A 24,350-nucleotide genomic window follows, 5' to 3' on the forward strand; every position below is an offset into this window, starting at 1 on the left:
AGGATCGCTGAGGGTTTCCTACACAGCCGCTGCCAGGGAGCCGCAGGGGCGCACAGAAGACACGGAGAGCTGTGCGGCAGATTCAACCTGCTGAATCTGCGTTTTTATTTTGTGGATTTTTGCTCCAGTTGTTAAAGAAACTTTGTTTTGTTTGTTTGTTTTGTTTTGATGACGGCAGGATTCAGGGACAGTCACGGGGGGCGAGAGGGATAATAAGGAACATGTGGAGCTTTTGGATGCGCGGTGGACAAGTTTTGCGCCACTTGGACATGTGGCACAAAACAGGCGCTTTTTAAGCTGCTGTCACTTTGACTTTAGTATCCAACCCCCCTGATATGGCATGTTTCCTGCGTCGTGTCCCCGTGCTCAGGATTGCGACCCATGGGATGTAGTAAATGGAGAGCTGCGTTCAACTTTGGACACCTGAAGGTGCACTCCAAGCTGCCTGTCTTCTTTACCATGATTATTCTCTTCATTTACCTCTTTTACTGCCTCAACGGTTACTGCGAATCCCTGCCCAGACCCGTGTATGACCAGCGAAGTAATCTCCAAACCAAAATTATCTTTAAAGATGGACAAGAAACGGAGCAGCTCGGCGCGTATAACGCGTCTCCGGTCTCGCTTGTCCGCGAACAGCTGTCGGACTTGACGAACAGTGATCCCCCGTCCAACAATATTTCTATAGCCAATAATTTTGGCAACAAAAAATTCCCTCAGGCCATCATCATCGGGGTGAAGAAAGGTGGCACTCGGGCTCTCCTGGAGTTTTTGCGCATCCATCCAGACGTGCGAGCCGTGGGCGCTGAGCCGCACTTCTTCGATCGCTTCTACGAGAAGGGACTGGAATGGTACAGGTAAAGGCGTGTTTATTTTGTTTTCCTTTTTTTTTTTTTTTTTTATTGAAGGACTTATGAAATCTTTCATAAAAATCACGAGTTTCGTTCCAGCAGTCCTCAAACAGCAAAATGGGCAAACGGATACTGACCTTAAAAGACTCAAGAAGTCTTTCTGTTTGTGGTGACTTCAAACTTCCGGAATATAAGTTTAAAAACACGCTTTCTCTTTCTTTACGTAAATGTGAATGCCCCATTTATCCTTCGTTAATAATGTTGGTTCACGGACACATTTCCCCCCACGAATTCGCATTTTAAAAACGCAAACATGTATTTTATGAAATATTCAGCTTCATAAAAGACATTTAAATACGACAGTGGTGTATTCATAACAGGTCATGTGCGGGAATTAAAAATCGAGCCCCTCTGTACGGGCCTGTACTATCAGTGCTCCCCTCCGGATTATATTGGATTGCTCTGTCATGGAAACTTGAACCAGATATGGCTTTTATCTTCAGTAGCTGCGGTTTTAATGTAGCTTGTCAGAGCAGTTTGATGTGGCAGACGCCTGATTAGGCAGATGTTAAATCAAAAGAAGAAGAAGGGGGGAAAAAATTGTTCCTTTGGAATCTGTTTTGCCTTCAATCAGCAAAGAAATAAACATCAATAACTGGTTCAGTGGGAGGATTTTAAATTTATATATATATATATATATATATATATATGTGTGTGTGTGTGTGTGTGTGTGTGTGTGTGTGTGTGTGTGTGTGTGTGTGCGTGTGTTCAGGCTGAGGCCACATTTGAAATAAAGGTGATATATCCCAAGGGGGACTCACATACTGAAAATATGTGTTTGTGTCTCTTGTGTCTCTTCCTTGTTGCACTAAATATTGAAATAGGACTGCCTGGCACATGATGTAACAATAACACAACAAATTCAACACACTCCCTCCTTATTAGTGCAAATAAAGTCTCTTTTAGTCCAGGCTGTAGTGAAAGAGGAGAGCTGAGGAGAGCTGAGCTCTTCTAACCTATTTCCTCACCTTTTCTCTCTTCATTAATATCTCTCAGCACCAATAAGATGCTCTGCTGATAGCTTGCAAGGATGGCAGCGTATTCAGTCCCCTGCCAATAAATTGCTGTTTATTGAGCTGACACACCGCCTGGCTAAGTGTCCATGCTGGTCCCCTGAGAGCCTTCGTCACTATCAGCCCCTGATCACACAGAGAGAGGGTGGGTTATTGTGGATGCTGGTGGTGTCGTTGATCTGATGGTGGCCCAGATTTCAAAGGACATATTTCTTTCGGTACAAGTTGCTCTTTCTACTGAATCAATGAAGCAGGTTTTTTTTAATGATAGCACGCTCCAGAGAAAAATGTTAACATTTATCTTTTTTACTGTCTTTTAACAACATAGATGGACGTTACAGATCACCTCAAATTTGCAGAAGACAGAAAAAATCAAGAGTTAGTGTGCGGAGGAGGAAAGATGAGAGCCATTACAGAGGATCGGCAGAGTAAATGACAGTTTGATGAAGAGATGTGGAAAGGGTAGAGGTGAATGTGGAGGGGTGGCAGGTGTTGTCAATACACGACAGGTAATCAGCTGTTCGCTGGAAGGGTGCAATAACTGCTGAGTGACATCAGAGATCAAAGTATGCATGCACAAGTGTAGGCTGGCGTTTTTACCACTTAACAGTGGTACTGAATGCGGAAGAGGCTGGGGGTTTCCTGCTAAATGCACGGTGCATGCATGATAACAAAGAGAAAGATGAACGATGGGGGAAGTTTTGTATGTGGGAAATGCTTCTCGGGGCAGTTTCAGTTTAAGATGTGAAGATAGGTTTATCATCAGTGATGCTGAACTTTGGGACGATTAAAGCACAGCACAGAAGTGGACTAGTTCAATCCCATAAAACCTTTAATTGGACAATAAAAATTCCAGCGCACACCAGAGTAAGGGACACTTTTATCGGCAGAGTGCAATAAAAATCTAGAAGTGAGTGAGCTGCGCTTTTATTGCAGTTTTATCTAAACAGATTTGCTCTCCATGCCAACAGGTGTGTCTTTGAATTGTCAGGTGCTGGTCCAGCAGATTCACATACACCCAAAAATAAATAAAAAAAGCACGTTAAATGGTTAGGTGGCAAAAGGTGGTATCTGTAAATTTAAATACCAGCTGTGATCCTATCTTACAAATCTAGATTACGAACAGAGAACAGATAAAGAGAGAGCTGACAGAGTAATAAGTATGTCTGAGAATCACAAACACAGACAGGGGATCACTGTGAATAGAGTCAGCAATAGATGGGTAATACAAAAAATGCTAAATTAACTGTTAAAGAAACAAACTGGAATTTTTAGCTCATTAACAGTGGAACACTGTTTATGTTATTATCAGTTAATATGTATATTTACTTAGTAATCAATTATTTAATCATCTTATTTTTCCTGGAATCCAAAAGTTGGGCTTGAAATTAATTGTTTTATTCACCCGTCCTCCGTAATCTCTAAATTATAATTAAATGCAGATTTCAGTTCAGTTTTTTCTATTTATTTTAAATCAATTAATTAATTGCTAAAGTGATAAAGATACACAGTAACCTTGATGAAAACCTCAAGCTTGCATTTTGATTTAAAGGTGAAGGTGAAACCTTTTTTTCTGCTGTGTCCACAGTGTTAAAGCCATCATTTTACCCTCAGAACGTCGCCATCGTTGTTCTCTTTCCAACACCGTGTCTTTCAAAGATCAAACTTTTAAATTTTTTAAATGGTTTGGATCCAAGTGGAGGGATCACATTTTAGTCATTCAGTGATTCAAAGAATATGACCTTTTAATATTCTTTCAGATGTTTTCTGACTCTAAATGTTCTTTTCTCATTTCTTAGGTTTTTCTAATTTAAAATTAAAACATTTTCAGCTTTTTTCCAACTTCTTCTTCTGTGTAACCTTCAGCTTTTAGCAGTTCAGCACTTTTGTTTTCAGGTTAAATTCGGGGTTTTTTTTTTTATCTCATTCAAGATTTTTAACTTAAATTCAGTAATTAATTCATTTCAGTGCATACATTCAGATTCAAGCATTCACACTGCAGTTTCTTCAGAAAATGCACTTTCTAGTTTAATATCTTTTCCCTCTCACATGTTACCAAAGCCATGAGATAAGTGAGGTGCAAAACTAGACTAATCAGGTGGATTAGTGCTGCCGTTACAGCTATGCTGTGTTTGCTGACTATCTTTTAAAAAATCTTCTTTCTTTAGTGTTACTGGCTGCAGTCTGTTTGCTAAGAACCTATTTTTAAATGCACATTGCTGCGTAAGAGATGTAAAAAAAAAAGAAAGAAAGAAAAGAAAATGTAAATGTCACGATTTGTAAGCCATTTGCCGGTGTCAGTGATGACAAAGCAAGACCTAACAGGATTAAATGTGGAGAGATCAGTGACCTTTACATGTTCTTTATACTTTCTGTTGATAGGAAAGTGACCTTACCCCTGTTCTTTTTAACACAGATGTGATGTAAAACATCTCTGTGTTTTTTGTCTCTCTTTTCTTTTCTCCTTTGAAGATATAATGAAATGTGTGTTTTTGCTCCATCCTAATCCGCTGACAGCTCTTGTCAACACTGCGCGAATTGGACCGGTGTAATGACAGGTCAGGCATTAACGTGGACAGCTCAGGGACATATGAAGGGGCTGAGATGAATTAGGCTCCTAGCTGCAGTTAAACAAGGCCTTATCGAGCATTAGTCAACACCCCTCCCATCCAGCCACCGCCTCGCCACGTAGCACTCATCCTTGATGAGAACTGCAGTCATCCTACACCTGAGTGCAACAGGGGACACTTATTGTGCCCAAGGGCTATGTAGTCCTCTGGCTTACAGACAATCACTGACTTATGTATCTACTTTTTTATTTTATGTGAGACAGATAGATGATCAAAGGAAGTGGAAGTAGTCCAGTGACTCCAAACAAGGCTTAGATCATACATTACTTAAAACTGGAGGGAGTACATGTTATACCATAGAGTTACTCAAGTATTGGGGGGGAGGGTGGGTGAAAAAGATTGTGGTTTAAACACATTGTAGAAATAATAAATAAGTAGAATCACATATAATAAATGCTACATAATGCATCAGAACTTTGTGGGATTAATGCCTCTGAATAAAGGATGATTGGTAATGCTAAGCTAAGTAGCTAAAAGTAATATTAGTAAAATTAATATTAGGTTGAAAAATTATTTTTAATTTATTTACACAACATCACGCAAAGTTGGATACAGGTTAGCTAAGTAGCAAAAAGGCTAGATAACTGATGGATAAATTATTGTAACTATTATATCCAGGTAAAAAAAATAAATAAATCGTTAAAATGATAAAATACAAGAAAAAAAAATACATAACATCTGATACAAGTTTATTGGTACTAGAAATAAGTAAATAACTGAAATAAGTAAATAAACAATATCTAAAGTTTTTGGATAAACAGTTGGAATGACTAACGCATCTAAAGGTTTTTGCTAATGGTTGAAAAAGTGAGCCTAAGTCAAACTAACAAAATAAATAGCTAAGCTAAACCTTCTGCCAGTCCAGGTGGTAGTAGTGCAAAAAAGTATTGTCAAATGATTTTATTTTATATTTTAAGGATATATCTTCCCAAATGTAAAAACTATTAAAAACTATGTTATGCAGAAGTACTGAGATCACTTAGCTTCTTTAGTTTTTTTGTGCAACTACACACAACTTTATCGTAGACATAATAGCCTTCTGAAAATATTATCTACAGCATAGGTGTCAAACTCTGGCCCGCGGGCCAAACTTGGCCCGCAGACTAATTACATTTGGCCCGCGAAGCCATACCAAATTACTATTAGAGCTGGCCTACTGGTATTATACAGCTAATGTATATATTGTTTAGTATTAAGTTTTGCTTGTTCCATATTCAGTTTTTCAGCAAAACGTGTTTGAGTCCATAAGAAAAGATTCATTCTTATATCTGGAGGAATAAATATATTACAATAAATATTAACGTTAGCCTGCGACTTTGTTCCAGTTTTGAATTTTGGCCCACTGTGTATTTCAGTTTGACACCCCTGATCTACAGCATAGGTACTTTAATAATGTAACCATTTATTGACATCAGCACATTTTCCCTGTATGCTACATTATAGTCTGTATAAAAAGTACATTTACTGTAGTATCTGGAGCTTATCTTATTAGCCATTATTAGCTATTTGCTAATTTGCCAACTGGTTTTATAACAGCTGTTAAATTACATTTTAATAAGTAAGGAAACGACTAGAGAAACACCCTTCAGCCATGTTTTGAGCATTGATGTTGTACAGTTTGTCCACCAGAGGGCACTTTTCAAATTCCTTGATGGCTATTGTGTTTAGAACGCCCTAAACAACAACTTAGCTGCTCTTAGCAGAGCTGGACAGAGCATAGCAGTAGTAAATAAATATTTACATATACCAAACTTTGGGAAATCTTTTTATATTTGACGTTTCAAAGGAAATATTAACAGATATATCAGAATATCAAATACTTAAATTGCCAAATATCTGCAATTTATCTGTCTCAAAAATGCCAAATTTGTCGCACTCTTCTAATATTTTCTTTTCCCTCCTTCCTTTGATTTTCCTGCTTTTCTGCCTTTTCCATAATTCCAAATCTAATCTATTTTTGTAATAAAAAAAATATGACTAATTAAGTGTAATTACAGCCTAAGTACCTAGTGATTCAAATATATCAATTTGAAACAGAACCGTAGCATATGAAGCCAACAAAATCATCTGAAATTGTGCTGGAAAGTATCACTTAGTATTCTCTGACAGAGCTCTTCATTTCAAAGTGTCTTTGAGCTCAGAGAGCCACGGCCCTGTCTTCAGCTGGTAACCAAGTAAAACACATGGACATCCTTAAAGGAAGCATTTGGCAAATTGTTTCAGAAAAAATGCTTATATGTGGAAAAGCCTTGGCTGTACCATCTACTGGAAACGATTCTGTGGCTTTGTGGTGGGGAATGGGGGTTCAGACAGCCATGGTGTGCAATGAGTGAGTGTGAGCATGTGTGTGAGCTTGGATCCATTCACACTGCTTCAGCTGTATACCTGATCTCCATCCACTTTCTTCTTCTTCTTCTTCTTCTCCCCACCATTTCTTGATGCTATAAATATCTCGCAGATATAAATGTCATTTCCCCATATTGATCACCTAAAATACGTTCTTCCTATCGATTTCCTCCTCTCTGCCTTTATCACGCTGTTGCAGCAGAAATGAATTAACTTCTGAATATTCCATCTTGTTGACAAGAAGCTCGTACTCCCATCCGCGGCTGACATTTATGCCCCACAGTCTGAGTGTTGATGGAGTGGATTTATTGGCTTGTTCAGGTCACTCAAACTGTGTAATGTAAAGCCACTGGACACGCTCTCACTCCTTTTAGAGCCTCGTTCTCTTTATGCCTCCTCACAGTCACTACTTTTCTTTCTCTTTCCTTATCGACTCATTTCGTTTTCTTGTCGTAAAACCAAGGGAGCGTGTTGTATAATTCAGCTGAGGGTTAGATGCGCCACCTAGACAGTAATGTCCAGGTTGTATTTCCTGTTAGGGCACTCTACCAATCACATGGGATTCTCTGGTTGAATTTCTCAGTACTCACATTCTTGGAAGCTGCGCGTTACGGAGTGTTTTTTTAGAGTAAACAAGGACTGGGAGGGAAAGAGACACTTTCAATAAAGAATTCAGAAAAATAGGAAATGCAAAGAAAGAAAGGCAGCTTTCCTTGGAAGACAGGGTTTAGTGCTTTGGATGTTTGAAGCTGTATCACTACAAGAATAAACAAGTGGGTTCAAACCATTAACATTAGTAGCATCATCCAACATGTCTGTCAGAACTGACACACATGAGATTATTTACCTATATATAGAGAGATGTTATTATCAGAACGAGTACAAAATTCAGCTGGAAAAGCTTAAGCGCTGTAATTAAATGTGACTCAATCAAACTAGACTTGTTCTGGAGGAGGTATGGATTTTTACTTGGTCAAAAAAAGGCCTGATGTAGCCCTGTCATCAGTTTTTTGACAGCTCGTCACTGTTCGACCTTTCCCCCCGCCAGCACGCCATTTTCATCCAGTCAAATTTAATAGAAACAGATGACTGGTGAGAGATGAACAATGAAAGGATCACTGGGGAAAGTATGAAACTTACCACATTTCAATCACAGTTACAGAAAGAGAAAGTTTGTGTTGTTCATCGCTCAGACTGGTTTTTAATTCTTCTGTTTGGGGTTTTAATTCCAAACTGCTGTGCTGAGTATGGGCATTTTTAGTAAGACTCAAAGAAGAGGGGGCGTCGCTCTTGTTCTTCAGTCGCAGACTCATTGAAATCAGCCTCTCCTCGTTAAACAGACAGAGCAGACGAGGCAGCAGGAGACCTGCGAGATCAGGATGACTGATGAGCTGCCACAGACGACAAAATAATAATCCTATTTCTACCTCCTTCACCTTCTTTTCATCACATCATTTGCCTTCATTTCCACCAAACCTCTTGCTTTATTTTTCCCCCCTTTACACTGTTATTAGTCTTTTTATATTAAATGAGCGTGCATGAGGAAAGATTGGGGGGGGGGGGGGGGGGTGTTTAAAAATAGTGCAAGATCTGCAGACGTAGCTTACTCATAAATGAAAAAGAGGAAATGAAAGAGGTGTGAGGAGAGAAACAAAACTAACGAGTCAATAACTATATAATAATGGTAACACTCTTCATATTGTGCATATGAATACACACACACACACACACACACATATATATATATATATATACTTATAAATTAGATGTAGGCTTTTACTTTTAAAAGGTTTTTACATTACATTTTTTAAAAAATATACATGTTACAGTAACAATACAGCACACATTTTTATTTATTTCACTTAAATAAGCACCTATTATACTTATATGCTCCACTCACTCATAGGCCAGCAGCTACCCACTGCACTCATGGTGTCACAGCTTTGCTAATCTAACGTGAACGTTGATGACCGCTGCACGAACAAAAGGAGGGTAAACATACAAGACAAACAGCTTATTATTGCTTATTTGAGACCTTTATTTGATCATGTCGACCACACCTCTGGCCATTATGTTGTCTACTGTTTTTTAACAACCCCAGTTTACATTGGTGGACATTACTTTAAATATACCAGAGTTAGTCATAGGCTCATTTTGATCTGTAGCTCTTGGCCATATTTACTCATATTTGAGGAACTATGGTAAGCAAATTTGAAGCTGTGTACAGTTCTGGGATATAAGTACTGTTTTATATCCCTTTAAAATGAATATTTTTAACTCCAGTACATCGTCCATGTTAATGATGCAACACTGATATTCATTTAACCGTGATTAATAAATCTTTTTTTTTTTTCAATTTAACATTATGTTAAAAATTCGGTACTTTTTCTAACCACAAACTGGTGAATTATGTCTTCAACTTAATTTAATGTTTATATATTCATATTTGTTATTATATTTTTAATTTTATATATTTTCAATTATATATTTTTTTGTATTTATTTTAATTTATTTTCATTATTTTAATAATTTTTTTTAAATAATTTTTTTATTTTATACATTTACGTTTAACAACCCTAATGTATAGTAATGGTTAGTAAAACAGTTTGAATTCCAAAATGTTCAAAATGCTTGTTGTAAAAAACAACAGAAAAATATTTAAAATGTCTTTATATTCTTTTATACATTCGCCATCTTCTGGGGATTTTTAGTCAGCTCCACAATCTATAAAAGCTCAGACATTTAAGTCTCCTTTTAATTCTGCTTCCTCTACGATGTTTCCTGCTTTTCATTCATAGTTAATATTAATCCACAAATCCACACCAAATTTGCCACAAATGCTCTCACTGGAGAGGCAGGTAATTATTGACGGTTTGTGTATTTGTGTGTGGCTGCTGACCTCTCATTGGTGTCCATCTCTGTTTAATGTCTGACTGCCTGACGGGCTTGGGGGTGGGTGGGTCGTGAGAACCTGCAGCCACAGAAAAACACACTTTTCTTTGTCTGCTACAAAACCTTCCTAGAAAACTCCCCTAAACTGGAACTAACCAACTTAGAATAACTGGTTGATTGTTAGTGATGTCTGTGTGGGTTTTGAGAGGAAATTAGGTTAATTATGCCTGAAACTCTGGCAGAGAGAGCTACAGCTGAATTTGAGGACAAGCAAAACATCAAACAAGACACGGTGATGGGTGGAAATCTGGAAACCAACACCAGCTCCTGCTTCATGTTCATCCAAAAGCCTTCTGTGTCCTGAATGTTTGATGTCTGGACAAATGTAGCCAAAGCTTGCAAAGAGCCTGATAGATGCTACTAATGGCAGACCGCTGCAAGGATGGTTTCCAGTTGTAAAAGCCCAGTCTCTGCCAGCAGTGATTTCCGTTTTTCAGCTTAAGACAGTGCTAACAATGAGCTGAGAAACCACAGGGATGAAGGCTGCAACTGCTCGGAAGTGGGTTTCCACGATCGTACAGTATCGAGTGTTCTTATTGGTCGGGACCTGGGGAGTTGCCAGGCAAGCAAAAGTCCATATTGAGTCAATTATAGCGTTGCTGAGGTGTGTTTGTCCCACATGTGTATGTACTCATTTAGAGGAGCTGTTTAATTAGTGGAAGCGTGTGTTCCCTGGTTCTAGTGCACGGTCAAAGGGAAGGGTAAACATTACAGCATGTACCTCTTTGCACATGTTTAATATTTAACTGGACTAACTGGGCCGAGGGCAAACTAACAGCAAGTCAAAAGGCAATAAACAGCAATTTATCTGTTTGCTATAATGGGTCATATTTGTGGTATAAAATTATAATTACTGTTATTATAGATTTGTCAAGCTGTAAAAATGATATACATTTTGCCGTATGGTTTTAATATATTTATATCAAATTTTTTCATTATTTTTATAGTGAACATAGTGACTAGAAATGCTCATATTCATTATTATGTCCAAAACAGGCTTATACATGAACTGTAGACGTGCACTGTTTGATTGAATTATTGTCATTCAGTCAATAGGCCAAACAGTGCACATCAGTCAAGAGCAAATAATAATATAAATATATATACGTAGTATAGATAACATAGTAATAACATAATTATAACTGCTTTTTTTTGGTTGTTGTTTTATTTTGTAATTTGTGGTCTTTTTTGTACATTAGTGATTTCTACTTCCTGTCTTTGACTTCCCTATATTGTGATTTTTTTGTCCCACCTTCAGTTGCATTAGTATCACCTGTGTTTAATGTACCACACCTGTTCCCGCCTCCCACTTGCTCGCTCATCTGGTTCTCATTACACTCAAATTTTCCAGCAGTTTCTTTTTTTCCCCTCTTGTAGCGTTCTTCTTTTGTTTTTTTCTCATGTTTCTACACAATTTGGTTCGCTCTTGCTCTTGAGTCGTGTGTTTGTGTCCTCTTCCTCTGGATATTCTTTGATAAAGTACCAAACATTCTCATATGAGTAAGTGGTGTTAGGGCAGTTCATTGAGTATTTGCTTAATCCAAAGAAACTTCTCTCATGCTCACATGCATTCCCAAGTGTTGACATCTTACTGCCAGCCTAATTATACAACTGCAGCGTCCTGTGATGTCGGTGAGATCGTGACATTGTGACATCACCGGGGTTACATTTGAGAAGGGAGGAAATGGAAGAGTCCCTCGCTTTCTCCACCCACTCTATCTGGCCGTATTCATCCTGCATTCGGGAGATGGGGAAAGGCAGGGCGGGGCCCCTTAAAGGCTCCCTGGCTAGCTGCTCGGAGATAAAGCCCCACAAGCGGGCCGCTGTGGGCCCCGGCAGGAGCACAACAGTAGATTTTCCCACTTGATAAGTCAAGCAGGGTGGGAGCAATCAGGGGAAGTGCCATGCACATGCAAACACACACACAGTTATTTAAACTCACTTGTACGGGCACAAAAAAGTAGACTCACACGCCCAGACATTCATGAGGGTTTCCGTATTTAGTGCTTTCTGTCATTACGGGCTGTTCTGTTATCAGTAAGATCTTATCACCACATCCTTTCTTCCTGATCTTCATTCTGTCTTCTTTAAGAGATTTACGAGTGTAGTATTTTCCAAAATGTTAAGCTACTCCCCCAAAAATATAATGTGTTATAAAAAGGCAGAAGTTCAATATAAAACACATTCATTCAGTGCAGTCGGTTTCCACCGAATGCTACAGCTTAGTGGTTTTATTGAAATTCACACATAGGTTTGACAACAAAACCATGCCGAGCTTCCTCTTTCATTATCTGCTCAGATCTTTTTTCAGGGGAAACTCTGACTGCTCCTCGCTCGCTCGCTCACTCACCGCTCTCAGGCCTTGAGATGTGTCTATTAACTGTTACGCCTCTATTTTTCCCCTCAGCTAGACGCATTCTTCAGCTCTTTCCTACCGACCTACCCCAGTGATGCAAACCTCCTCGGTAAAAATACTCATCGCCACCCTGGTGCGTCAGCCAGACAGCAACCTTCAGAGCGTGTAATAGTCTGCCACACACACGCAAAAACACACACGTACACAACTGAAGGGAGCGTAACATGATCTGTGATGGATTTATGTCACACAGATATTGTGTAAGACTCTTGTGCCAACCTATAACATAGCACAGATGTCCAAGAAGCATTAAAAACACTGAATACGCGTCCAGTAAGCAGGCGTAAATTCTTATAGGTCCTAACAGAGACAGTAACTTTTGCATTGTAAGTGCTTTTTGACCACTTCTTACCAATACTTCATACTAAAGCTATTTTAACTTAGAAGCTCATTGTCTGATTACGGTCAGCCCGTCAATTAATTTTTAATGCTAGGAATTCTTACATACTGCTGGGAAGTATTAACAAAATGTAATATAAAATTAAATATCACTGCCTGTAATATTTTAAAGGTCTTACATTTTTAATGAACGCTGCGTAAACCCTGTAGGGTGTCGTCTTTGAATTAAAAAAAGCCTCTTGAATTGCATTTAGACACACAAGAATCCCACATTCAGTTTCCTTTTGTTATTATTATTATTGATCAAATCTATTTTTGGCAGCCAAAGAAGTAAAGGAGAAGATGTGCAAGATTTCTTGTATTTATACAAGGCACTGGGTACATTTAAATAAAGATAAGCAGCCAAAAACATCATCCAACTAACGCAATGGCCCGACTCCAACAGACACAAAGTGAAGCATTACTTTAGCTCCCCTTTTATTGAGTTGCTTACAGTCCCTGCTGACTTCTAATCAGCCCACAGAAACTTCTCAGCCCTGTATTTGCCGACAGTAATGACAACCCTCTCCCTCCACGCAGCAGCTTTTACGGATCTTTGAACACACGCAGGCTAACTGTATCCGTCTTCAGACGTCCCTCTGTAGTGGTTTGAGGATGTCAGTGTGTTTTAAAATCCCTTCACACATGTCAAATGCATTCATAACATTCTCACTTTGAAGGATACAGTAGAGGCCGAGGGGAAGCTTTGAAGTTGTTAAAAAAAAAAAGGGGGATCAGGAGTGGAAGAAAGGCGGTGAGGCGAGAAAAAATGTCGGAGATAGAGGAAGGAAACGCAACACATACGAGAGAGTCTGCTCGTGATGACATGTTGCATTACATGATCTCCGTGATCCCCGGTGGTCTCGCTCCGTGAAACGCAACCATCTGCCCCTGACCTTCGGGGTGGAAGAGTCCATTTCCGTGCAGCGCAGGCTGGTGGGGATTAAGAGGGTCCGGGGATCTGGCCTCAGGCCCGGCAGAGCCTGTATGGATCACAGCTTTCAGAGCTCCGAACCCTGGGACCAGAGGGAAACTTCCTAAACCAGAAACACTTCCCTCATCTCCGCCATGCGCACACACATCCAACACGCGCACACAAACTAAGAACTTCATTGCTCCCAGATGTGGGTCCATCCTGTGGAGGGCATGTTCAGATGGTTACAGTGTGCACATGTGTGCGCTGTGTTTATATATGTGTGTGTAAGGAGAAGGCAGACAGAGCAAGATGGGTTGTGCACAAACAGAAATGGAAATGGCCGGGGAATGTGCTTACCACTGGAAAAGTGATAATAAGCATTCACAGTACCTTACCTTACCAAACCGCTTTTTTAAAAACAAATAAGGCGTTGAGGTTGCAAAAAGTGGTATGAATGTGCATAATCTTTGCTGGGTATTAGAAAGAAAATAGATATATCAATTTAATCTACAATTTAGTACATGGGATATTTTCCTTTTGCTTTTATAAAAGAAGATCAAACTCTGTAGTGTTAGCTACGAGAAGTCCCGCCTTATATTCCGTAATGATCAAACTGTAGAAAAACTTTATCCTCCATTCATCAAAATCCAAAATTATTCATTTTGTTCTGATTAATCGGGGTGGCTGAAAAATACTTTTTCAGATAATCTGTTTGTCAAGTAGCCCCTGCTTTTCTCTTGCCTTTGAGGGCAGCACAAACTACTAAACTGATGTGTGCTCATTTTCTGTTGATAAATAAAAGCCCACAAGTTTGCAGCCATTTAAACAGTCTCTAATAAACCTCAGCCCACCCACACAGACCACAAGCTAAACGTGTGTGCGAAAGAGAGAGTGTGTGTGTGCGAAAGAGACAGTGTGTGTGCCTGGATGCATTTGTATGCACAGATAAACGCACATCAGCATACTATCGGACCAAACAGCATTCCTGCTCCAGATGCTGATGGGAGAGGTGTGATGAAAACAAACATCAGGTTGCTAGGTCGCCCTAAACTCTCTCTGGCACCATTTCATACACACACACCAGTTGTGATCAGATAAAAAGAACAAACATTTTGATTTTCTTCTCATCTTCATGAGATAATGGGAGATTAGATGAGATGCCCCTGTTTTGTGCTTTCTCGCTGCTGCTTTTCTTATAGGATCTTGGGGGTGGGCACGATACACGGAGTCCAAAGTACCATCAGGGTGTACACCCCACCCCTGGCATCGTTGCCCACCTCTCAATTTTAAATACACGTAGACATTGAGGGCTAGCAGGAGGGACCATGCGCTTACCTGCTGCTCTCTGGCAGGTAGCTCCAAGCCCTCCTGGGTTTTAAATGCACCTTAGAACACACATGCATCAACATTACAATGAGCGGGTGGAGGGAGGTTTGGAGTCTTCTCTCACCCCCATTCTCTGCGACCTGCTGGAGCAGGGGGGCTAGGACTAGGAGGAGGAGTTGGCCGTCCGACTGCGGTCTGGAGTGTGGAGCCTTCCTGCTGCTGCGCAGTCGGGGCGGTCTGCCTCCCCCCACCGCAGGGAAAAGGGAAACACCACCTGGGTCTGGGTGCAGTTCCCCCCTCCAGGGGCGGGGGCACCTAGACCCGGTTTGTAGAGTACGCTTGGGGAGTGTGATCGTGTGTACAACGTCTCTTTATGTCTGTCTCCACGTTGGTTGAGTGTGGAGTAAGTGCATATGAGAGCATGAGGGTGGGAATGGATGTTTGTATCTGTGTGTGCCTGTATTTCTGTGTCTATATGTCAGGTTGGGTGTCAGGCGCCACCTCTCTGGGGACATCTCAGGCCCTCCAAGGTTTGGAGGCCTATCTCCCCCTACCACCACTTCCCCTGCCAGTGGCGGACTCCCTCAGACATCGGTGCGTTGGTGGTTCTTTGTGTCCGGGGATGGGCGTCCAGGTACACACCGGCTCACTCCTTGGCGGCCGCTTATCGGGGCCTGGAGCCTGGGGCTCGCTCGGGCCACTTCGGAGGTGGGGTGCCCCCGGCCTCTCGGCCTGGGGCTCGGTCACTCAGGCGCAGCTGGCTGCCGGCGGAGCTCACGGGCGCGTCACTGCAACTCCCCCTGGCTTCTGCTCCGCGGCTGCTGAGTGAGCCCTCATCTGGGACTCTCCTCAGCTCTTTCCGGGACAGTGGCGCAGCTGCCCCTCTGTTGGTCTTCCTTGGTCTCTTGTGTTCTGGGGGCCTCTGGATGTCTGGAGTTTTGATCTCCTCCATACCTGCTTCATGCCCTGGAGGACGGGGCTGTGGCCCCCCCACACCCTCTAGCAGATTATTACATGAAGGAACCTTTTAAAAAACAAAAAACAAGCGCGTCCATGCTCACAGGTGTACACACGGGTGATCACACCCACAAACTACACCCTTTTTGGCTCCTACCTCAAAGCACACTGTGTTCTGTTGATCTTATGTGCTGCACAATAATGTTTAATATTTAGTATTTACTGTCATATTCCAATATATCATTGTGATGCTGTTTATTCTATTACTCTTGTTCTCTTCTGCTTGCTTTCTTTTTTCTTTCTCAGCAGGTGATCCAGGTGATTGATATATGCATTTTTTTTCTTCTGCCCGTTCTGTTGGTTTTTGTCTTTTGCCCTTGTCCCTCTTCTCAGCTGTTTCTCTTTCCTTCTTTCTTTCTCCCCTTCTTTCCCCCAGTCAAGTCTGTCCCATATTCAGCAAGTGAAAATAAAATAAACAATAAAAGGTGAATCAAATGGACCATTACGGCAAGGCTGGGATGGTCAGTTTGGTAAAGTAAATCCGTTGGGCATCTTTCTTTGCCTTTAGACAACAATTCTGATGGCAAAAGAGCCAAACGGGACAGGCCAAAAAAAAAAAAGAAAAAAAAAAGAAAAGAAAAGAAAAAAAAAGAAGATCAAACTCTGTAGTGTTAGCTACGAGAAGTCCCGCCTTATATTCCGTAATGATCAAACTGTAGAAAAACTTTATCCTCCATTCATCAAAATCCAAAATTATTCATTTTGTTCTGATTAATCGGGGTGGCTGAAAAATACTTTTTCAGATAATCTGTTTGTCAAGTAGCCCCTGCTTTTCTCTTGCCTTTGAGGGCAGCACAAACTACTAAACTGATGTGTGCTCATTTTCTGTTGATAAATAAAAGCCCACAAGTTTGCAGCCATTTAAACAGTCTCTAATAAACCTCAGCCCACCCACACAGACCACAAGCTAAACGTGTGTGCGAAAGAGAGAGTGTGTGTGTGCGAAAGAGACAGTGTGTGTGCCTGGATGCATTTGTATGCACAGATAAACGCACATCAGCATACTATCGGACCAAACCGCATTCCTGCTCCAGATGCTGATGGGAGAGGTGTGATGAAAACAAACATCAGGTTGCTAGGTCGCCCTAAACTCTCTCTGGCACCATTTCATACACACACACCAGTTGTGATCAGATAAAAAGAACAAACATTTTGATTTTCTTCTCATCTTCATGAGATAATGGGAGATTAGATGAGATGCCCCTGTTTTGTGCTTTCTCGCTGCTGCTTTTCTTCTCTCCATCTGTGGCTCTCGCCTTTTGTTTTTTTAGACTCACAATCGCTGATCTTCTTCTTCTTCTTCCTCTTCTTCTTCTCTCAGCTGTAATCCACGCTTACCGGCAGTCCCTTTCCTCCCCCCACCCTGTGTTCCATCACTGTGTGGCCTAAAAATGTAAACACGACGTCAATAGAAGCCCCTCTGTGCCTCAAACAGGTTACTGTGGCGTTCATTAGCCTGACTGAAATGAAACATCCATTTAGTGCTGCAGCACACTCACGAAATAGTTCAAACATGCTGGAAACTCAGAAAAATACAATTAAAAAAAGAGGGGGAGGGGGTATCGATGGTGTTAATATCAGTTTTTCCAGTGTCAGGCTGATTCCTGTGACAGTAATATTAATGGGCCAGAAAATATGATAATTAAAGGATGCGACTATTCTTTTTTCTCAGCTGGAAATACTCGCTGAATCGATCGCACATGTTTTTCCGATGGGATTTCAGGAATCATATTGGAAAAAGTGGGTGACACAGGTAGGCAAGGATGGATAAGGAGAAGTAAATTTACCAAAACAGCATCGTCTTCTTCCACTTCTTTTGGCTGCTCCCTTTATGGGTCATCTGCGTCCATCTCACTCTATCCCTAACATCCTCTCCTCTTTCACTACAGAGTTCTTCTTCTTTTCCTCCTGCTCTTCAGCTCCACATTCAGCATCCTTTGCCCAGTATATCCACCATCCCTCCTCCTCCAGTCATTTCCTCAGAAGTAATTATTTCTAATCTGTCCCATCCTGGTCTTCTTCAACTTCTGTCTTTCTCTCAGTGCTCCTTTCTCCAAACTATCTCACTACCATGTTGTAAACCTTCCCTGTTGCTCCTGCTGCTATCCTTCTGTCACAAATCACCTACTTTTTGCTCTGTCCATTGCTTTGTGTGGATGAGTCCAAGTATTTAATTATTTTTTTTATTTTTATTTTTAATTATTTAATTATCCTCCGTCATTACTTGTACTCATTGGATCGTCACTGTTACACCTGTCTCTCTCTCATTCACATACATGTATTCTACAAAAACACTTCTCAATACTTCCCCATCAACACTCTCAAAGCAAACATCACATCTGTAGTGCTCTCTCAGCATCTTCTTAACCTAGCTTCAACAACTTTTGCCCATACTGTATGTGAGAGTGCAGTTTCCTCTGAAAGGCAGAGCTCTTAAACTTTCCTGGGATACAAACGAGGTCTTCAGCTTCTTTTTTTCTGGGACTCAGATCCATAAAAACTATATTGCCACTTATATCATGTGGTCACCAGAAATAAACTCGCGACCGACATGCTTAGAAACGTCTGAGCTATAGGTTGTAGCTTACACTACGCCCTAATGGAGAGAGGACTCATGGGAACAGCATCGTTTTTTTTTCCTTTAGGTATTTGTTGTACATTTCACAATTTTGTTTTGCCTCAGCCCCCATAATCCGAGTCAGACATTTCTTATGAATGCCATAAGTTGTGTATTTGGTGTTACCCTCAGAGTTTCATGCCAGGGGACATGCCGGAGTTGGAGCCGAGTGTGTGTGTTGGATCAGAGAAAGAGGGAGAGAGAGAGAAATGGAGTCTCCATCACCACACACCAGAGCCCCAGTAAGCCCCTCACTTGCAGACCAACCACGAAGACTCCGACCCAACCGCCACCACATGCCTGCTGAGGAGGGAAGGGGGGAAGCATGGAAATTAGCTGAGGGATCTTTCACAGTTGCAACACTGGCATTCTTCTCCACTTGGATTTCTATAACACAAACTGCTGCCTGCGATTTGAATCTCCTTTGCAAACCAGTGCGTTTTGTTGTTTTTTTTAGGAGAGGGAAAATTGGCAGAATATTTTTCACAACGGAGGTTATTAGATTCCATTTTGGTGTTACGGTAGCATTTGAATGAAGTAAACGATACGAGACAAATAGGTTTTCCTTTCCCTCCCATTTCCCCCCGATTTATATACAATCTGTTCTGGCAGGTTATGGAGACTCTCAGTCAAACACAGGCTTCGGTCAGGGTTTGTTGAACTTTTTGAGGTATGTCCTCTCAGTCTGAGTCATCTAAGTAGGGGTAAAGATCAAGAGGAAGAGGGCAGCCCTTTTTTTTTTTTTTAAAGCCAAAGTGTGCCCAGAATACCTCAAGTACTGATAATAACAAGCAGGGAGCCAAAGGCAATAACAGGATTGGACCAGAAGACATGGTGAGCCCTATTATAGGATACCTTTGGGCTGTATGCAGTCCGCAAGTATAACTGCTGCAGTAGTATAATTGAAATGTAGAAATGCAGTTACACCACCACAGCCCAAATAGTCCATAAATTAAATAACAATCCCAGTTTATCGTTTGGATCTTATTTTTGTTAGTTATTACTTTGCTTGAGTTTGATAGCATGGATTGATCGATAAAATAAAAGGAATCTGTCCAAATCCAGCTCCCAGTAATTTGTGAAAGACTTGCGTCTGTTAGGCATATTGGTGCAAAGGTAATGAACCAAAAAGCCATTTGCACCAACACAAATTATTTTATTTTAGGCCACAAGGTGGTCATATCATGTCAGTTTTAACCCTGTAAATCCTGAAACATTAAATTTAGCCATAAATTTTACATTTTAAATTTTTTTTGTGTTTTTTGAACATTCTAAAAAAACTTAAAGCAAAAATTAATCAAATATTAATTTCTATATATTAGTTTTAATTTGTATCATATTTGCAACATCTTATGCAATTGATTTAGATTTTTTTAAAGTCAGAAATTCATGCATCAAATATGAGATACTTGGTGATGGAGGGTTAAAATGTTACTTTAAGCTTCCTGCAAAGACAAATATTAGACATTAAAGTTAGAGGATATAGTAAAGGTTATTTCACCAATGCCCCAAGCCTCATCAGTTGACTGGCCTGGGGTTAAAGTTACTTTTTCATTCGTACCTCATTCTACACAATCTACATTTGCAAAGTCAACTTTCTTTGACTGCGTTCAGGCGTGGTTGAGTTTTCTGTGCCACTGCCTGCTTGGAGGTGAGGTGGGCTCTGGCATGGTTCAGCTGTATTGGCATACACATGTTGTGTGATTGCTGATTGGGCCTAAATTACAACTAAAAATCAGCGTGACACTGCGCATGAGGACAGTGTGTTGCCGTGCCTAGACGCTGCCGAAATAAGTCACAAAGTAAGTCTAATCATAAGTTTTTGTTCTGCTGAAGCATCCTTCTTTAAAATAAACTGTCACGTCATAAAGATGTGGCAGCAATGGCGAGCAGGAGGTCAGTCCACTCGGGCGGGGATAATGGAAATAGAGAGCAAAGAGGAGTGGACTGAAATATGGGGAGCAAAAGAGACAAACTGAAGCATACTTCATAATGTACTTCAATGTCAAAGAGTGGGCACGGTGCAGAGTTACTGTGACTTTCATTTTGTTGCCTCTTGACAGTAACTTCTTCATCACATTGCATTTCATTCCAAGTCAGAGAAAAACAAACGCATGCCATTTCTACCCTCGGGTTAAACTGTGAGCCGACGTTTTAAATTTCACAGCGGTGCAAATTACTTTCAAATAATATTTCATATTACATATTTTGACTGGCTTTGACTATAAAGCCTAAATATGCATGAAACCAACAGCAGAGTCATATTGGAGCTTTTCTAGATTATCTAAACCCTTAAAGTGTGTGTTTGTCCAAATAACTTGACTATCTGACCATGTTCTTTCTAAGAGTCTTCCCACATTCCCGAATGTGAGCAATAGACCATTTTCTGGAAAAAAAACATTTAGCCATTGCAGAAAAGGCACACATGTAAATAATAAAAGTTTAATGACAGTTGAATTCCATTTAGCAGCTTCAGTTTCGGGGCCCTGGTACCGGCGCGATACTCTTTCTGCTGTCCTGTCTCGGCTTGCTGAGAAAAGCCACAACAGAGCACCGTCAGTAATTAGTAACACCTGTGGTTTCCTAATGTGACAGGTCAAAGTGTCTGCTGTTGAAAAATGCCCGCTTGGCGAGTGAATGCAGTGTTTTTGATTAGCAAAGATGGCCAAACTGCAAATATAACATTTTACTCAAGTAGTAATCTAAACTAAATTTCTGGAGGAACTTCCTCGTGATTGCTGGAAGCTTTTGTAGTTAGCATGCAGCTGTTTTAGTCGACAGCAGCCGGTAGACCGACAGCTGGCAGTGTGTTTGCAATTCAAAGCAAGCAGTACGAGATAATGAAAGTTAGCTAGGTAACAGTTAGCTGCTATACTTTTGATTTCCAGGTGTCAGTGAGAGCAGTGCTGTAAGAAATGCTAGTGGTATTACAGCAGTGTGGCTATTACTTCAGGCCAGCCGGACATTCTCCCATCATCGAGGAACACAGGAGCAAGAGCAGCGGTTATGAGCTTGTTTAGAAGGAGGCCGCGGATGAGATGAGGAAATTACTTTTCTGAGGTTAGCATAGCCTCGCGGTTTTCCTACAGTAGCCGTTCAGTAGCTCCCTCCCAGACTAAACTCACATGGTCACTCCATCAGTGCCAGCAGCTAATGCCATGTTTATCTCTCTCTAATCACCGATTTATCCCTCTAATTACAAACCGAAATCAAAAAGCCTCGAAGGCAAGTGAGGCATCGTCAAAGGAATGTGCTGGAAATATTAAGGGAATGTATCATTTCTCTAATATGTACTCTTAATATGTGAGCTCTCAGTAACTACAGTGTAGTGGGGTTTTTTGGGGGGGCTTTTCGACTGTGTTAAATGGCTTTTTCTCTCTTTCTCTCTTTCATCCAGGAACCTGATGCCTCGTACTCTGGAAGGCCAGATAACCATGGAGAAAACGCCGAGCTACTTCATCACCAAAGAAGCTCCTCGGCGCGTCTTCTCCATGAGCCGCCACACCAGGCTTATCGTGGTGGTTCGGGACCCTGTGACGCGCGCTGTTTCCGATTACACGCAGACTCTGTCCAAATCTCCCGGGCTTCCATCCTTTCAGAACCTGGCTTTTCGTAACGCCACCACAGGCCTCATCGACACGTCTTGGAGCGCTGTACGCATCGGCATCTACGCCAAGCACCTAGAGAACTGGCTGCGCTACTTTCCAATGTCGCGCTTCCTGTTTGTCAGCGGCGAACGCCTTGTAACAGACCCGGCGGGTGAAATGGGTCGGGTCCAGGACTTCCTAGGGCTCAAGCGCGTGGTCACAGATAAGCACTTCTACTTCAACCAGACCAAAGGTTTCCCCTGCCTAAAGAAGCCTGAGGGGAGCAGCAGGCCTCGCTGCCTGGGGAAGTCAAAGGGGAGGCCCCATCCACAGATACCCTCTGAAGTCCTGCTCAGGCTCAGAGACTTCTACAGACCTTTTAATCTTAAATTTTACCAAATGACTGGCCACGACTTTGGCTGGGACCAAATGGCAACTCACCAAAGCTCTTAAAAACTGCCACCACTATTCACCAACAGTTAAACACAGGCAGGGATACTGTGTGTTCTTTGTCGCCAAAGGTTCTACTCTGTATAACTTGCCTTTTGTTTTTCATTTATTAAAGTATGATACCTGAATGCCAATGCACAAAGGAGCCTTCACCTGGCTTTATAACAACCATGCTAACAAAGTTTAGAAAACTTCAATTCTTTGAAGCACTTGAGCAAGCATTTTCGACAAAGTCTTGTGCAAACGGCTTGTTTTGTGCTCATACAGACAAGCAGAAGGCAAACTAAAGCATAATGCCTATTTACTTAAATCAGGATTTCAAGCACTTGACACCCCAAGTTAAGCTGCCATTGCTATCCAAAACACTGACAATGGGAGATGTTCACAAAGTTAAACCAAAAAGAAAAAGAGATTCGATGGGTGAACAAAGCCATGAGAAACCAAACGACAGTAACTGATACGCAATGGTGCAATCACAATAAATGCAAATGGTTTGAGACACAAGTTGATCATTCAGAAATAGTTACACTAAATCAACATAAATAACAGTTCAACTCTGGTTATATACACTTACAAAAAGTCTAAAGTTTGTTTTATGGACTATCATTTCATTTTTTTAAATACAAGATGTAGCAAAGATGATATATAGCTGGTTCTGATGAAAAAAGGTTAGAGAGGGAAACCAGCCATGGTCAACTACAAGCTGTAAATTTGCAGTTATTTATGTCATTAATGCAATGAGTGCATTGTTAAAGACTGGAGAGGAACATTTACAGCCAGTAAACCAGTGACTGTTTTTCCACTTTGTTTGATTAACACTTACCCTGTCACATGGTACAGTACTTACATGTAACTGTGTATTTCTAAAAGTCTAATTTATAAGGTGGCACAGTGTTGTTGAGATGTTTTCTCTGAAACTTTTGTATTTGAAATTCTGCTGGAAATTCTGACTAAATATTTTGTTCTGAAACAAGCATTTGGGTCATTTTTTGTAATTTATTTCTGAGAAGTATTCGGATCAAACTCTTTGTATTCATTCCAGACATGCCGAGTTTGCTGCTGCCAAGACTACAACATACATCTGCGGGGCAGATGATTTGCTGGTTCCTGGACAAGATGTACGAGACTCGTGATGACTAGAAAAGAACGCGTAATTAATCGGTGTTGTGTTATTGCAAGAGATGATGTAGGAATGACCCCATTCCTTTACATCATATGAAATTGTAAAGACTATTTGTTTAATATTTCATCCTGAAAGAAAAAGCAGCTTTAAAATGAGATTGGCACTTCAGCAGTCATGATCTCACACCACAGCTAGCCTCTGTTCCACATCCATCACAGCTACTGTAAAGTACTATGCAAAAAGTCTTGAGCTGCACCACGGAAATAGGTGCAGCTGTTTATTGAAATATATGAATACATAAATGGGAATATAGTATCCAGGCAGACATCTATCCATTTTGTTGTGCCTATTCAAACAAAATAGATTATACAAGGCAAAAACAGTATGATCATCTTTATTCTTCAACACAGTTTGATCTCTCTTAGGCAATATTTTTTTGTCGTTTCTTAAAGTAGTGTTTAGGAATCGTTCTCCGGGCTTCTTGAAGGACATTTAAAGCTTTTCTTTAGATGTCGGCGGCCTTTTGTTTTGTTCTCCATCTAGATGATCCCACATTGCTGAAGTTCAAGCTCTGGTGAGGCCAATCTACGATAGTGTTTTTCTTTCCAGGCATGCTTTTACTGCACTGGCAGTTTTTTTTAGATCATTATCGTCATTATCATTACTTAATA

The 24,350-nt window shown here is 40.8% G+C and overlaps 1 protein-coding gene across 1 annotated transcript; it reads left to right on the plus strand.

The window, feature by feature from the left end:
* Window positions 1-19: 19 nt before the first annotated feature.
* Window positions 20-23,532, plus strand: LOC113028605 (heparan sulfate glucosamine 3-O-sulfotransferase 6). Its single transcript, XM_026179021.1, has 2 exons — window positions 20-854; window positions 21,917-23,532. The coding sequence occupies exons 1-2, from the start codon at window positions 382-384 to the stop codon at window positions 22,557-22,559; spliced, it is 1,116 nt and encodes a 371-aa protein (XP_026034806.1). The 5' UTR covers window positions 20-381; the 3' UTR covers window positions 22,560-23,532.
* The last annotated feature ends 818 nt before the right edge of the window (window positions 23,533-24,350 follow it).

Source organism: Astatotilapia calliptera, chromosome 8 (genome assembly GCF_900246225.1).
Source record: "Astatotilapia calliptera chromosome 8, fAstCal1.2, whole genome shotgun sequence".
Lineage (NCBI taxonomy): Eukaryota > Metazoa > Chordata > Actinopteri > Cichliformes > Cichlidae > Astatotilapia > Astatotilapia calliptera.